The sequence below is a fragment of the Trichechus manatus genome, unplaced genomic scaffold, assembly GCF_000243295.1.
Source record: "Trichechus manatus latirostris isolate Lorelei unplaced genomic scaffold, TriManLat1.0 scaffold00029, whole genome shotgun sequence".
Lineage (NCBI taxonomy): Eukaryota > Metazoa > Chordata > Mammalia > Sirenia > Trichechidae > Trichechus > Trichechus manatus.
The window spans coordinates 17,268,624-17,284,091 of NW_004443965.1; the positions used below are offsets into that span (position 1 = coordinate 17,268,624).

The window sequence follows — 15,468 nt, forward strand, 5'->3', positions numbered from 1 at the left end:
AGGACATCATGCTTGGTAAAGTAGAGGGTCAGCAAAAAAGAGGAAGACCCTCAATGAGATGGACTGACACAGTGGCTGCAACAATGGGCTCAAGCAGAACAATGATTGTAAGAGTGGCACAGGACCGGACAGTGTTTTGTTCCGTTGTACACAGGGTTGCTACGAGTCAGAACCAACTCAACGGCAGCTAACAACATTTAACAATCCTAAGTAAAAAAAATACCATGGGAGCTAAAATAACATTTTATTTTCCATTTGGATAGTACAGTAAAACCTGCAAAATTGGAACCTGTGTAAGGTGGAAACCTGTCAGAGAAGGAAAACGAAACTCTTTTCCACTAAAACAAGTGATACAAAAGTGGTAAGACTGCATCCTGTCAAAGGCAGAAAACTTGTAAGACCTGAAAAACCAAGGCAGGTCTGTCAATTTCCCACTCTCACATGTTTCATTGCATTATATTTGATTACTATGTACACTGGTGGTATCTTGAGACCTTAATATTATTCAGAGCACCTTCATTTTAGCGCATTCTCAACATTGTCGATTTCATATTAATGTGAGATTGTCCAGCTTAATTAAGGTTTTATGGGTTACATCATGGTTACCTTATTTCACTTCCAGTATTACAGAGAAAAATAAATATGTGGATATACCTACTTTTGTCCTTTAAATATGAATGGGATGAAATTTACCATCTATTAAAATGTCTAACTACCGTAGGAAATGGATACTGATAATTGTAGATTTTAAAAAGTACTGCCTCATAAACATAACTATTTGTCAAGAAAGATGTTTACATTCACATATCAAGCTCCAATACAATAGCAAACGCAAGTTATTTTTCTGACGTAGCCTTAACAGACATAGTGGAGGCTCCTAAAACTGTTCATACAATAATCCACATGTACTAGAGCAATTATTCCCTTGGACAGAGGAAAAATTATGGAACCAAATCTGAAATTAAATTGTTACAATAAAACTCTGAAGTGAACCAACCCAAACAAACACACAAATCTAATGAATGCACTGGTGCTTTTTTAGGTCACTATGGTATGCTAGGAAACCCTGCTGGCGTACTGGTTAAGAGCTAGGGCTGCTAACCAAAAAAAAGGTCAGCAGTTTGAATCCACCAGGCACTCCCTGGAAACCCTATGGGGCAGCTCTACTCTGTCCTATAGGGTCGCTATGAGTCAGAATCAACTTGATGGCTACAGGTTTGGTTTTTAGGTTTATGGTATGCTAGTTTACTGTGATACTGTACAAGCAGCAATTTGATACTAAATTTAGTTAGATCAGTTTCAAACATATACAAAATTTAAAAATATAGGAAGCGATAGTCCTGGACAGAATGGAAGAAAAGTGTAGAACAAACCTCAAATTTCAAGAAAAGGCCAGACTTACTGGATCAGTATAGACTACAGGATCCTGCAAAACTACTGCCTTGACATACAGTTTAAACTTGGAACTGAAGCCACTCCTGGAGGTCACCTTTCAGCCAAATAATAGACTGGCTCATAAAATTAAACAATATCACCTGTGAGTATTGTGCGCCTTTAAATAATAATCTATATGAGATCAAATGGTCAATATTTACCCTAAAGCAAAGAAGAGAAGGTAAGGGGGGCCAGGGAAGCTAGTTTAATGGAAACAGAACAACCAGAATGGAAATAATGAGAATGCTGACACATTGCAAAGAATGTGACCAATACCACTTAACAATATGTATAGAAATTGTTAAATGGGAACCTAATTTGCTACGTAAACTTTCACCAAAAATACAATAAAATAAAAGGAAAAAAAATATAGCAAGGAAATTAATAAGGAGTTTCTAAAATCAAACTGAGGCTCTCAGCAAGGCCAAGATGGCTGATGGCTAGGCTCTCAGTAAAGGATTAATCCAGTGCACTCTGAGTAAGCAGGGGAGAGAGACAGGCAGTGTTTCCAAGGACATCATATTTGTGTCACATGCTTCCTGGAATATTCTAAGCACATACATTAGTTTTCTTTTTGAATCCCTCTCCTGCTTGTCAATTTCTGTGCTGTTAGTTGTAAGGCTTGTTACACATATTGGGCATTACGTATCTAGCTTTTACAGTCATACTACCAGACTCAAAGTTACGCAAAGGATTACATATCTTGAGAAGACTCATGTTTCTGGAACTTCTGAGCTTGTGCCCTAGTACTCCATCACCTTGTGTATTGCTCAGATGTTTCACTAAAAAATTTAGCCTGTCTACTCCAGGTGTTCCTTACCATCAGATCACCAGCAGCAAAGTGACTAAGCAATGGCATAGTGAAGATACTAGATAGTGTCCGGCTATTGAATAAAAGCATAATAGCATCTGGGGTCCTAAAAGCTTAAAGGCAGATCTGTGTTATAGCACAACTAAAAGATCATGCAGAAGAAAGTGCTCTTATAGTGGTTCTTGTGATCTAAGAATTTCTATCTAAATTCTTGATCAAAAGGTGGGAATAATGAGTTTCTAAAATCAAACTGAGGCTCTCAGCAAAGCCAAGGTGGTTGACAACTAGACTCTCAATAAAGTGTTAATCCAGATCATTCTGAGTAAGCAGGGGAGAGAGACAGAAAGTGAAGTAATCTACGTGCTTAGAATGTTCCAGGAAGCATGTGTTGCAAATGCAATGTCCTTGGAAAGAATGTTTTGCGCAAATGGTCTTCTGGAAGGAGATAAGATTAACTGATATGAATAAAGAGCTGTTTTTGAACTATTTGTAGGATTAGTCATGCCTAACTTTGTGTATAAAAGCTCAACTTTATCTCCAGAAAGAGTGAGTATTTTGGAAATTCTTCCTGAATGCTGCCTGATTCAAACTGCCATATTCCCTCAATAAAAGTCTTTACTATTGCTTTTAATAGACTCAGAAATTTTACTCTTTGACTAAATCTAAAGTGACAAACCTTCCATACCTATGGACAACATGTATAATAATCAGACAAGGTGGAACACTAACAAAAACATTAGTCTTAAGTAATGACAGTAAGATTGAAACACCTTTTTGAGGTTAGAGCATCCAAATGAGAACTTAGAAGTCAGGATGAAAACAGAGCTAATCAAAGGAAATTAGAAATTCAAGGAAAAAGTTCTAAAATACATACATAATATAGAGTAGAAAGGAAATCAGACTATTCTGGGATGAAATAAAAATAGGAGACAAGTAAAGACTACAATTCAAATCACAGGCAATAGTAACTGTGGCCATAGAAGAAGAGAACAATTTAGCTAGTAAAGAGTAATTATAAGGTTATTTTCATTTATATTACACAGTGCCAAAGATGAACTATCATAAACCACACAGATTATTATAAATTATGGAATGAAAAATGCTTGTCTGACATGAGAAAATAGATAGCGTATATATTTTATGAACCTAAAAAAAAAAAATTGGTTTTATAGTCTATAAGTGAGTTCAAAATAAGCATTCTATTTAAAATGCTTTATTTTAACTCTTGTCATAATTTACTAACCAGGTACAAAGAACATTTGAGATTCTACAGAAACAAACATGCAAAATTAAATAAAAATGCTCATGATTGTAAAATATTTGTTATCCAACAAATTGCTGAGGTATCACAAAAATTAAAATTTAAAGCAAAGACACGATCAAAATGCTGGGAAGCAAACCAAGACTGGGGACGAAAAGACCAAAAATACTCAAGGCAGACCCACCTAGAACATTCATTATCCATAATTTCTGTTGAGTCCTGAAAAATGTAAGGATGACAGACAGGAATGACTCTGGTGTGCATCAACTTATGACTATGATGGCCAAAAACACAAGGTATGTATAGATATTTATAGATAAGTAACTCAATTCCACTTGCTCCTAGCTGATTTGATCTAGTATAAACCTTGCAATATTTTGAAAATTCAAAAAGGTTTTTACATTGAACCATCAAGTTCATGATAGTTAATAAGCCCTAGATATAGATTTATATTTATCTACACTTGGTGTTTAATTTTAAGTAAATGAAATTAGCAACTCAACATAAACCTAACTAGTATCATAAAATATTATAGAATACTATGCTATGCCCATTATTATAATCATTGGAACAAAATACAGGAAAATTCAAATACTTTTTATTGCTGGTCAAAGGCTATTAATTTTTTGTGTAGTTTAATTTTTTTTTAAAAAGGATTTATAACATCATTTACCTGCAGATGAACAATTCTCTGAAATATATCTTCTCTCATGCTCATCTCAATATCAAAACGAGAAAGTCTTTTGTCTGCTTCAGTACTTGCTGCCCGTACTTCTTTGTCAGAGGAGACATGCTGGGGAAAGTCTAGCATGGTTCTTTCCACTGTTGATAGAGAAAAAAATTACTAATACTATTTTCTTCCGGTTGTAATTGAGTTGATTCAGACTCATGGTGACACCGTATGTGATAGAGTAGAACTGTGCTCCACAAAGTGTCTAATGGCTGATTTTTTTGGAAGTAGATCATCAAGCATTTCTTCTAAGGTGCCTGTGGGTGGACTTGAACCACCAACTTTTCAGTTAGCAGCCGAGTGCATTAATCATTTGCACCACCAAGATGTGCAGAATCAATATTAAGTCAAATACCTCCTGCCTAGATGAATGATTATCCAAATATAAGTTTGTCATTTTATACTTTCTGTAAAGGTTCCTAGGGCTATCAAAAAACAGCATCTAATGCAGGACTTGGCTGTTCTTATTGGCACCATTATGAACAACAATAAGTGTTGTGCACTGAGCAATTATCAAAGTATGTTTAGAGCATAATTAACTTACTGGGGAATGTAGGGAAAAAAACATAGTTCTTATAGTCAGGCATCTTATAATTTTGGGGGGGGAAGTATATAAAATGATAAAGAACAACACATGACAGAGAATATTAATTTTCAAGTGAAGAGGATAGTAGCCCTTGAACTACCAAGGGCTGGGACACTAAGTAACTGAAGAAGGTAGTAATTGTGTGGGACCTTAGAGGATGGGTGAGGCAAGAGAAGGGGCTCAGTAGGGGCTGGAGCAGTGGGAAAGGCAAGCACGGGGGCTGGCAGAGACAAAGAATGTTTAAGAATCAAGCAGATCAACTTAGTGGGGTGGGTTATGTTTAAAATAGGAGTTCTTAATCTTGTTTTATTATTAAAAAAACCAAAACAAACTTGTTGCTGTTGAGTCAATTCTGACTCACAGCAACCCTACAGGACAGAGCAGAACTGTCACGTAGGGTTTCCAAGGCTGAAAATCTTTACAGAAGCACTGCTACATCTTCTTCCCATGGAGCAGCTGGTGGATTTGAATCACTGACCTTCTGGCCAAATTTATGTACCAACCACTAAGGCCAAAGAAGAAAAAACTGAAGATTTTTACCAACTTCTGCAGTCTGAAATTGATCAAACAAGCAATCAGGATGCATTGGTATTACTAGTGACTGGAACATGAAAGTTGGAAACCTTCGAAGAAGAAGGAATAGTAGTTGCAAATGTGCCTTGGTGACAGAAACAATGCCAGAGATCGCATGACAAAATTTTGCAAGACCAATTACTTCTTTGCAAATACCATTTTTCAATGACATAAACAGCAACTATACACGTGGACCTCACCAGATGGAATACACAGGAATCAAATCGACTACATCTGTGGAAAGAGACAATGGAAAAGCTCGATATCATCAGTCAGAACAAGGCCAGGGGCCGACTGTAGAACAGACCATCAACTGCTCATACGCAAGTTCAAGTTGAAGCTGAAGAAAATTAGAACAAGTCTACGAGAGCATCCACGAGAGCCAAAGCATGACCTTGAGTATATCCTGCCTGAATTTAGAGACTATCTCAAGAATAGACTTGATGCATTAAACACTAATGACCGAAGACCAGACAAGTTGTGGAATGACATCATATGTGAAGAAAGCAAGAGGTCATTAAAAAGACAGGAAAGAACGAAAAGACCAAAATGGATGTCAGAAGAAACTCTGAATGTTGCTCTTGATTGAATGTCAAGCAGCTAAAGCAAAAGGAAGAAATTATGAAGTTAAAAGAGCTGAACAGAAGATTTCAAAGGGTGGCTCGAGAAGACAGTAAAGTATTATAATGAAATGTGCAAAGACCTGGAGTTAGAAAACCAAAATGAAAGAACATGGTCGGTATTTCTCAAGCTGAAAGTACTGAAGAAAAAATTCAAGCCCTGAGTTGCAATACTGAAGGATTCTACGGGGGAAAATATTAAATGACGCAACAAGCATCAAAGGAGATGGAAGGAACACACAGAGTCATTGTACCAAAAACGATTGGTCAACGGTCAACCATTTCAGAAGGTAGCATATGCTCAAGAACTGATCGTACTGAAGGAAGAAGTCCAAGCTGTACTGAAGGCACTGTCAAAAAACAAGGCTTCAAGAACTGATGGAATACCAATTGAGATGTTTCAACAAACAGATACAGTGTTGGAAGTGCTCACTCATCTATGCCAAAAAATCTGGAAAACAGCTACCTGGCCAACTGACTGGAAGAGATCCATATACATGCCCATTCCAAACAAAGGTGATCCAACAGAAGGCAGAAATTATTGAACAACATCATTAATATCACACACAAGTGAAGTTTTGCTGAAGATCACTCAAAAGCGGTTGCAGCAGTACATCGACAGAACTGCCAGAAACTCAAGCTGGATTCAGTAGAGGATGTGGAACGAGGGATGTTATTGCTGATGTCAGATGGATCATGGCTGAAATCAGAGAATACCAGAAAGATGTTTACCTGTGCTTTATTAAATATGCAAAGGCATTTGACTGTGTGGAGCATAACAAATTATGGATAACACTACGAAGAATGGGAATTCCAGAACACTTAATTGTGCCAAGAGGCAGATGTCTGAACAGAACAAGGGGATACTGCGTGGCTTAAAATCAGGAAATGTGTGTGTCAGGGTTATATCCTTTCACCATACTTATTCAATCTGTATGCTGAGCAAATAATCCGAGAAGCTGGAGTATATGAGGAAGAATGTTGCATCAGGACTGGAAGAAGACTCATTAACAACCTGCAATATGCAGATGAAACAACCTTGCTTGCTAAAAGTGAAGAGGACTTGAAGCACTTACTAATGAAGACCAAAGACTATAGCCTTCATTATGGATTACACCTCAACATAAAGAAAAGAAAAATCCTCTCAACTGGCCCAATAAGCAACATTATGATAAACAGAGAAAATACTGAAGTTGTCAAGGATTTCATTCTACTTGGATCCACAATCAATGCCCATGGAAGCAGCAGTCAAGAAATCACCTGATGTATTGCACTGGGCAAATCTGCTGCAAAAGACATTGTCATGGGTTGAATTGTGTCCCCCCAAAATATCTGTCAACTTGGCTAGGTCATGATTCCCAGTACTGTATGATTATCTACCATTTTGTCATCTGATGTGATTTCCCTATGTGTTGTAAATACTATCACTATGATGTTAATGAGATGGATTAGTGGCAGTTATATTGATGAGGTCTACAAGATTAGATAGCGTCTTAAGCCAATCTCTTGTGAGATATAAAAGAGAGAAGCAAGCAGGGACACATGAGGACCTCATACCAGCAAGAAGGCAATGCTGGGAGCACAGCGCGTCCTTTGGACCTACAGTTCCTGCACTGAGATGCTCTCAGACCAAGGCAAGACTGATACGTCACAAGGACCTTCCTCCAGAGCCTGCAGACAGAGAAAGCCTTCCCCTGGAGCCGGTGCCTTGAATTCAGACTTCTAGCCTACTGGACTGTGAGAGAATAAACCTCTCTTTGTTAAAGCCATCCACTTGTGGTATTTCTGTTGTAGCAGCACTAGATAACTAAGACAGACGTCTTTAAAGCGTTAAAAAGCAAAGACATCACTTTAAGTACTAAGGTGTGCCTGACCCAAGTCAAGGTGTTTTCAATCATTTCATATGCATGCAAAAGCTGGACAGTGAATAAGGAAGACCAAAGATGAATTGATGCTTCTGAATTACACTGTTAGTGAAGAATACTGAATATATCATGGACTGCCAGGGAACGAACAAATCCTTCTGGGAAGAAGTACAGCCAGAATGCTCCTTAGAAGTAAGGATGGCAAGACTTTGTCTCACATACTTTGGACATGTTATCAGGAAGGACCAGTCCCCGGAGAAGGACATCATGCTTGATAAAGTAGACGGTCAGTGAAAAAGAGGAAGACCTTGGACGAGATGGACTGACACAGCGGCTGCAACAATGGGCTTAAGTATAACAAAGATTGTGAGGACGGTGCAGGACCAGGCACTGTTTTATTCAGTTGTACACAGGGTTGCTGTGAGTTGGAACTAACTTGACAACACCTAACAACAAAGTCATGGACCCTCCCCCAAATGCACATAAGCATATAAACAAACAAAAATTCCATACAATTACAGAAGATTCCCAGATTCCCTGAAATCTCAGTAGACACATCCAGTAAGCAGCTGGATATTGGGGCTATCTCCTATTAAACGATGATGATAATGTTGTTGTTATTAGTTGCCATTGAGTCAATTAAGCTGTGGTGACCCCATGTGCACTCCATAGGGCTTTCAAGGCTTTGACCTTTTGGAAGCAGACTGCCAGGTCTGTCTTCAGAGAAGTCTTAGTCTGCTCTAATCTTCACAAATTAAAGTCGGTTCTTAGGCTTTTCCTACGTTTGTATTTTGGCTTTAACTGGGCAAAAATCTATGTCAGTAAAATAACCTATACTATAAAACAAAAATGAGAATAGTTATTAGTGATCATTTTGCCTATGCTATGACAATGAATATATTTTTATTTTATTATCTTCAGTATTTTGAAAGTACCATAAGTAGGAAAAATTTACCCGTATGACATGAACAGTAGAGCTATCCTATTCATACCAAGATTTGTACAGTTAAAGAAGCTAACTCATTCATATCAGTTCTCTTAAAGCACTGTTACAAATACAACTGTAAAAACAAAAAATAAACAAAAATCTGCCACAAATATCTGAATAGTTTAATAATGTATGTTTTTAAAAAATCAAATTAGGTAATTATGCTTTTAGGATTTGATTAAATATACAATATTATGCTCCTTAACTAAGGAGAGAATGAAACAGAAAATTTTTATTTTAATACATATAGTACTTGTTTAAATGATATAGTTAACTATAGTTACATTTTCTGTTTAGTTTTTTAAATTAGCACAAAAAGATATTAACAAGGAATACTGCTCAAGATCTTAAATGAGCAACATAAAATACACAAGCCTAAAACTGGAAACATATTCTCAAACAAATAATAATGCTGAAAAGCACTTCCTTCCTTAGTTTGCCACAAAGACCTGGAACCCAACTTTATGCTCTCACTTCCAAACTATAAACAATGCTGATGCCCAGTACCTAACACTATACAAACAGGGTCTTTAACAGCTATTGTAGAAGGCATAACGTACTCTGAAAACATGCACACGTAGGAAAGATTAGTCTTTAAGATATCTCTTCCCAAACTAAAAAATGATGATAAACCACAAAGATAAATCTTGTTATAGGAGAACAAGAACAATATCACAAAACTGAAAGTATATTTAAAAGATCTATTATTGGGGGGGGGGGGACAGAATTTAAAATAGTAATACTTTTTCAGATTTTGTTTTTTTCCCCACTGATTTTTTATATTAGTCAACTATGTAAGTTATCAGGCTGGTACATCATCTTGGCTGTAGAACTGAGCACCTGGTCTATGGACAACCCAAATCCAGGGTGGGAGATGCACATGAAGTTATAAGTTCTGCTGAATAAGGGCCAATCTCGTCCCCTTGACTTTGATTAACAAGATCGATCACATCTTTTTATTCAGGAGTTTAAACTTAAGACTCGTAACAAGATCTCATGGTCAGTAATGAGAGTGAAGCAGTTGGTAGTAGGGATAGAAACTGAAGAGAAATACGCAGATAAGAGAGAAAGTAGCCAAGTCCCTATTACGGTGGAACACAGAATAGGGAACTCTTGGTGTTGAAAGGCTGGTGGGGGCAACGCAATGAACAGTTCACTAAGGCTATGCTGGATTCTGGACAACTTTCCAAATTCCAAAATGCATTAGTGATTATGCTACCCAGCTCTACAGCTATCCTATGTTTTTATGAAGCCTAGACACATAGCCAAGATTGTATAGCCATAATTACCCTACAAAATATGTACAAGTCTTACAGTTAAGCCAAGTGACTCTTCATTTCTTATAACTCAAAGGACCTAACATATACATTATAAAAGTAATACATGTTCATTTTAGGAAATCTGGAAAACAGATGAAAAGCACAAGGAGGAAAATAAAAATCAACTGTAAACCTACCACTTAAGACATTTGTGTATTTTCTTCTAGTTTTCCTTCTGTGTCCTTTTCTTCTGTGTTATTAAATACTGTTCTGAAACATGATTTTAATGTCTACGTAGTGTTACAGAGGAAGTATGTATCATAATTTACTTAGCTGTTCTATTGGTTGACATTTAGAGATCGTTTCTAAGGTTTTAGTATGATAGAGTACCTATTTATACATAAATTTACACACAAATTTTGCCTGTATTTCTGATTATTTCCTTTGAATACGTGCTTACATTTGGAATTATTGGGCTAGGGTACTAGCTTCTTAAAAGCTTTGATACAGTCAATCCTCATTCTTCACAGATACCATATTTGCAATTGCCTACTTGATAAAATTTATTTGTAACCCCATACTCAGTACTCACAGCGCTCTCATGGTCGTTCATGGACATGCACAGAGTGGCGAAGATGTGAGCTGCCTGATGCGCATGTTCCCACTTGAAGTCGAATGAGGCAATGATTTGCCTTCTTATTTCGGCTCTCATACTGTAAACCAGGGTCCTTTCCGCAGTCTATTTAGTGCAATGTGTTTTGCATTTTTCTGCTTTTTTTTGGTAATTTCACTATTTAAAATGATCCCCAAGTGTAGTGCTGAAGGGCTGTCTAGTATTCCTAAGTGCAAGAAAGCTGTGATGTGCCTTACAGACAGAACACCTGTATTAGATAAGCTTTGTTCAGGCATGAGGTACAGTGCTGCTGGCCATGAATTCAATGTTAAAGAATCAACCATACATACTAACTAAGGTATCTTTAAACAGAAACACACGTAAAACACAGTATGTATTGACTGGCCGACGAAAACGTTGACTGGAGACTCGCAGGAATGTAACCCTGTGTTTCTCCTAGGAGCAATGCTCAGTATTTGCTAATTCAGTGTTTGCTGTGACTTTATAGAACATAATAACTGCAATCTCTTGTAAAACTTGAAAACTGACTGCCAAGCCAGAAAGCATAAAATGGTTTATGATACCCTAAGATGAAACATTGATATACCTTTGCATCCTACTCACCTATATATTTTACTTCTACATCTGCCAGTGCCTGCAAACAGTTCTCGTAAGTTACTTCCTCAACACTGAGCATTCCAACAGCATCATACACCTGTTTAGTCTGCACAATGAGCTCCTCAGTTCTTGTTTTAATTTGCTCTGGTGACAGATCCCATCTTAAAATGTTTCTGCCAGTTGCAGTAAACGAAGAAGCTGTCTGAAGAGCAGACATCACTTCTCTTCCTAAAGTCATTCTGAGTAAAATCTTGGAACCACCAACTCTAAAAAGAAACAGAAAAAGAATAAAAATTAGGGATTTCTGTTGATCCAAAGTCAATGTACAAATGTGTATTATCTAATTAATTTTTTTTTTTACTGTGCTTTAGGTGAAAGCTTACAGCTCAAGTTAATTTCTCGTACAAAAATTAATACATATGTTGTTATGTGACATTAGTTGCAATCCTTATGTGACAGCACACTCCCCCTTTCCACCTCAGATTTCCTGTGTCCATTCAATCACTTCCTGTCCCTTCCTGCCTTCTCATCCTGCCTCCAGACAGGAGCCGCCCATTTGGTCTCCTGTATCTGCCAGAACTAAGAAACACACTCTTAACGAGTATTGTTTTATGTTTTATAGTCCAATCTAATCTTTGTCTGAAGAGTAGGCTTCAAGAATGGTTTTGGTTCTGGGTTAACAGAGCATCCGGGGGGCCATGGCTTCGGGGGTTCCTCCAGTGTCAGACCATTAAGTCCTTTTACATGAATTTGAGTTCTGCTCCACACTTTTCTCTCACTCTGTAAGAGACTCTCTGTTGTGTTCCCTATCAGGGTGGTCACTGATGGTAGCCAGGCACCATCAGTTTAAAAAAAACTGAGCAAATTTTTTTCAGATGAACACATATTTACAGAACTAAATGTGCTTGTATTTTCTATTTTTCTTGCACAGTATAGTTTTAATGGAATTCATACTTTCCAAACACTGTTTTGTTATGTAACTCAATTACATATAAACATACTAATGTATATAGGTCAAAGTTTATTAGTGGCTATCAGGGGCAGGAGGGAGGGGGGATGAAGGCGTCACTGCTTAAAGGGTACTAAGTTTCTGTTAAGGGTAACGGAAAAATATGGAAACAGATAATGGTGATGGTTACACAACATGATGAACATAATTAATGTCACTGAATTGTCCATGTAAAAAATGTTGAAATGGTATGTTTTGCTATATATATTTTTATCACAATAATGAATTTTTTAAGAAAATAATAAAGTTGAGTGCCAGAGACATAATAATTATTCTTTATAAATCAGTAATCTTTCTTATTTAAATGTTTTTCCTGTGCTAAATTCTACCTACTGTGTATGTAGACTCAAAAACAAATATATAAATAAATAAAACTTGGGGTTCAACAAGAAAAGATTTCTAAGATTTTTTTATACTGAAAATAAAAAAATTTTTTTTTTAACCAAACTTTCATGCAAATCAAGAATGGCAATTTGAATTTAACACTTGGAAAATAAACTCTGGCATGGATATGGCAGAAAGCTAAAAGAAAAAAAATTCTTAAGAATAATGATATCAATACTTCACGCTCTTAAAATACTCAAACTAATAATATTGACACCATACATTTATATATTACTTTAGAGCTTATAAATAAAAAATGTTATAATTAATAGCTAACATTTATTGCACAGTTAGGCATTGTTCTAAATGCTTTCCAAGTATTATCTCACTCAGTCCTCACAACAACTTTATAAGGTAGATACTATGCTTATTCTCATTTCACCAAAGAGGAAACTAAAACATGAAGATGTTCAATAACTTGCCCAAGGTCACAGAGCCAGTTATATGGTGGAAGCAAGGATTAAACACCAGGCAGTATGGATTCAGAATGCACGCTCTTAACCTCTATGCTAAGCCTCATCCCTATTATCTTAGGAAAAAAACAAAAAACAAATCCACTGCCGTCGAGTCAATCCCGACTCATAGCAACCTTATAGAACAGAGTAGAACTGCCTCATAGGGCTTCCTAGGCTGTAATTTTTACAGGAGCAGACTGCCACATCTTTCTCGTCTGCCACATCTTTCTCTCGAACAGTGGCTGGTATGCTTGAACTGCTGACCTTTCGGTTAACAGCCAAGCGCTTAACCACTTGTGCTACTAGGGTTCCCTCCTATTATCTTACAAGACCTCAAAACAGCCTTATTATGTACGTCGGGTATTATTTCTCTTTCATCAATAAGATAATTGAGGCTCAGAGAGGCTAAGTGACTTGTTTAAGAATACTCAACAAATATTTAAGGGCATATACTATGGATCTGGTTACTGTAATAGGCAATGGGGATAAAACGGCAAATCAATTGGAGCACTGTTATTATAATATAGTGGAGAAGACAATGAATAAACAGGCAATTATATTACATTGAGATGAGTGCTACGATAGGAGTGTTGTTGCTGTTGTTAGGTGCCGTCAAGGTGGTTCCGACACATAGCGACCCTATGTACAACAGGAAGGTCCTTGTCATCAATTTTCTCCTGGTCTAGGAGCTTCTCTGTGCAGGAACCCTGGGTCCGAAGGACGTACTCTGCTCCCGGTGCTGTTTTCGTGCTCTGCTCCCGGTGCTGCTTTCTTGGTGGTATGAGGTCCCCATGTCTCTCTGCTTGCTTCTCCCTTTTATATCTCAAAAGGGATTGGCTTTAGATATAATCTCATCTTGTAGATTGAGTCTTGCCTCATTAACATAACTACCGCTAATTTCACCTTACTAATATCATAGAGGTAAGACACAGGAAAATCACATCAGATGACAGAATGGTGGACAATCACACAATAGAGGGAATCATGGTCTAGACAAGTTGACAGATATTTTTGGGGAACACAATTCAATCCATAACATTCTACCCTCTGGCCCCCCAAAATTCATGTCCTTGCCACATGTAAAACATATTTATCCTATCATATCATAGCAAAAGATTTAAATCAACTCCATGTCCAAAATCCAAAAATTCCATGAAATCTAGAATACAAGTTATCTGCTTCCAAAGTACAATGGTGCAACAGGCAGGTACAAGCTAGACATTTCCATTACAAATGGAAGAAATTGGAGGGAAAGAAGGAATAACAGGCACCAAGAAAGTCAGCAGAACACATTACATTAGCCTTCAAGGCTTGAAAATAATCCTCTGTTCTCTGAGACCATTTACACAAAGGCCCTACCCTCCAGACTCTAGGTATTGGCCATGCTCTCTGGATTCTCAGTAGAGGCCCCTTGGTCCTAGGCTTCAGCTCTGCCTTCCAGGCCCACTGGAATGGCAATTCTGTTACCTCGGCTTTAGGCGCACGATTCTCCCAGTCCATCTGAGTGGCAGCTCTACCCTTGGAGACTGAGGCAGCTCTGCTTCCTTATCTCTTCAGCTTCTGCTTCCTGGTTCCTTGGCCTCTCAGCTCCTTGGGCCTCACCACTTGCATCTACCCTATTGGGGCAAGTGTTCCAAAGCTCTTCAGCTCCACCAATAAGTGCCTGGAGGCACCCCACTCCACCAGGAAACTTCAGCCATAAGGCACTCAGCTCTCTTGCTCTGTGGGTCAGCTCCACTGATAAGTACCCAGAGGCACCCCACTCCACCAGGAAGCCTCCTGTGCAAAGGCACTCAGCTCTCTCACCCTGTGGGTCGGCTCCAGCACCATCTAGTGCTGGTCTCCTGGTTCTGCTGCTACTGTTTCTCTCCGTCTAGGTCATCTCCAGTATAACAGCTCTCCTCACTTCCTTCTGAATCCAGATTTTAGGTATCTGTTAGAGCAGCACTCTACTCTCGGTACCAATTCTTAGTCATCTAGTGCTGCTATAACAGAAATAACACAAGTTGATGGCTTTAACAAAGAGAAGTTTATTCTCTCACAGTCTAGTAGGCTACAAGTCCAAATTCAGGGTGTCAGCTCCAGGGGAAAGCTTTCTCCGTTGGCTCTGGAGGAAGGTCTGTGTCATCAATCTTCTTTGGTACAGAAGCATCTCAGTGCAGGAATCTCATGTCCAAAGGATGCACTCTGCTCCTGGCACTGCTTTCTTGGTAGCATGAGGTTCCCATGTGTCTCTGCTTACTTCTCTCTTTTATATCTCAA

The 15,468-nt window shown here is 37.9% G+C and overlaps 1 protein-coding gene across 1 annotated transcript in view; it reads right to left on the minus strand.

Moving 5' to 3' along the window:
- NLN (neurolysin) overlaps positions 1-15,468 on the minus strand; it is a 120,867-nt gene that overhangs the window by 71,765 nt on the left and 33,634 nt on the right. Inside the window, exons 2-3 of the mRNA XM_004374537.2 lie at positions 11,365-11,624; positions 4,180-4,328 (exon numbers count right to left, since the gene is read on the minus strand). Of these exons, the coding sequence (XP_004374594.1) occupies positions 4,180-4,328; positions 11,365-11,624 (409 nt within the window). The remainder of the gene's footprint in view (positions 1-4,179; positions 4,329-11,364; positions 11,625-15,468) is intronic.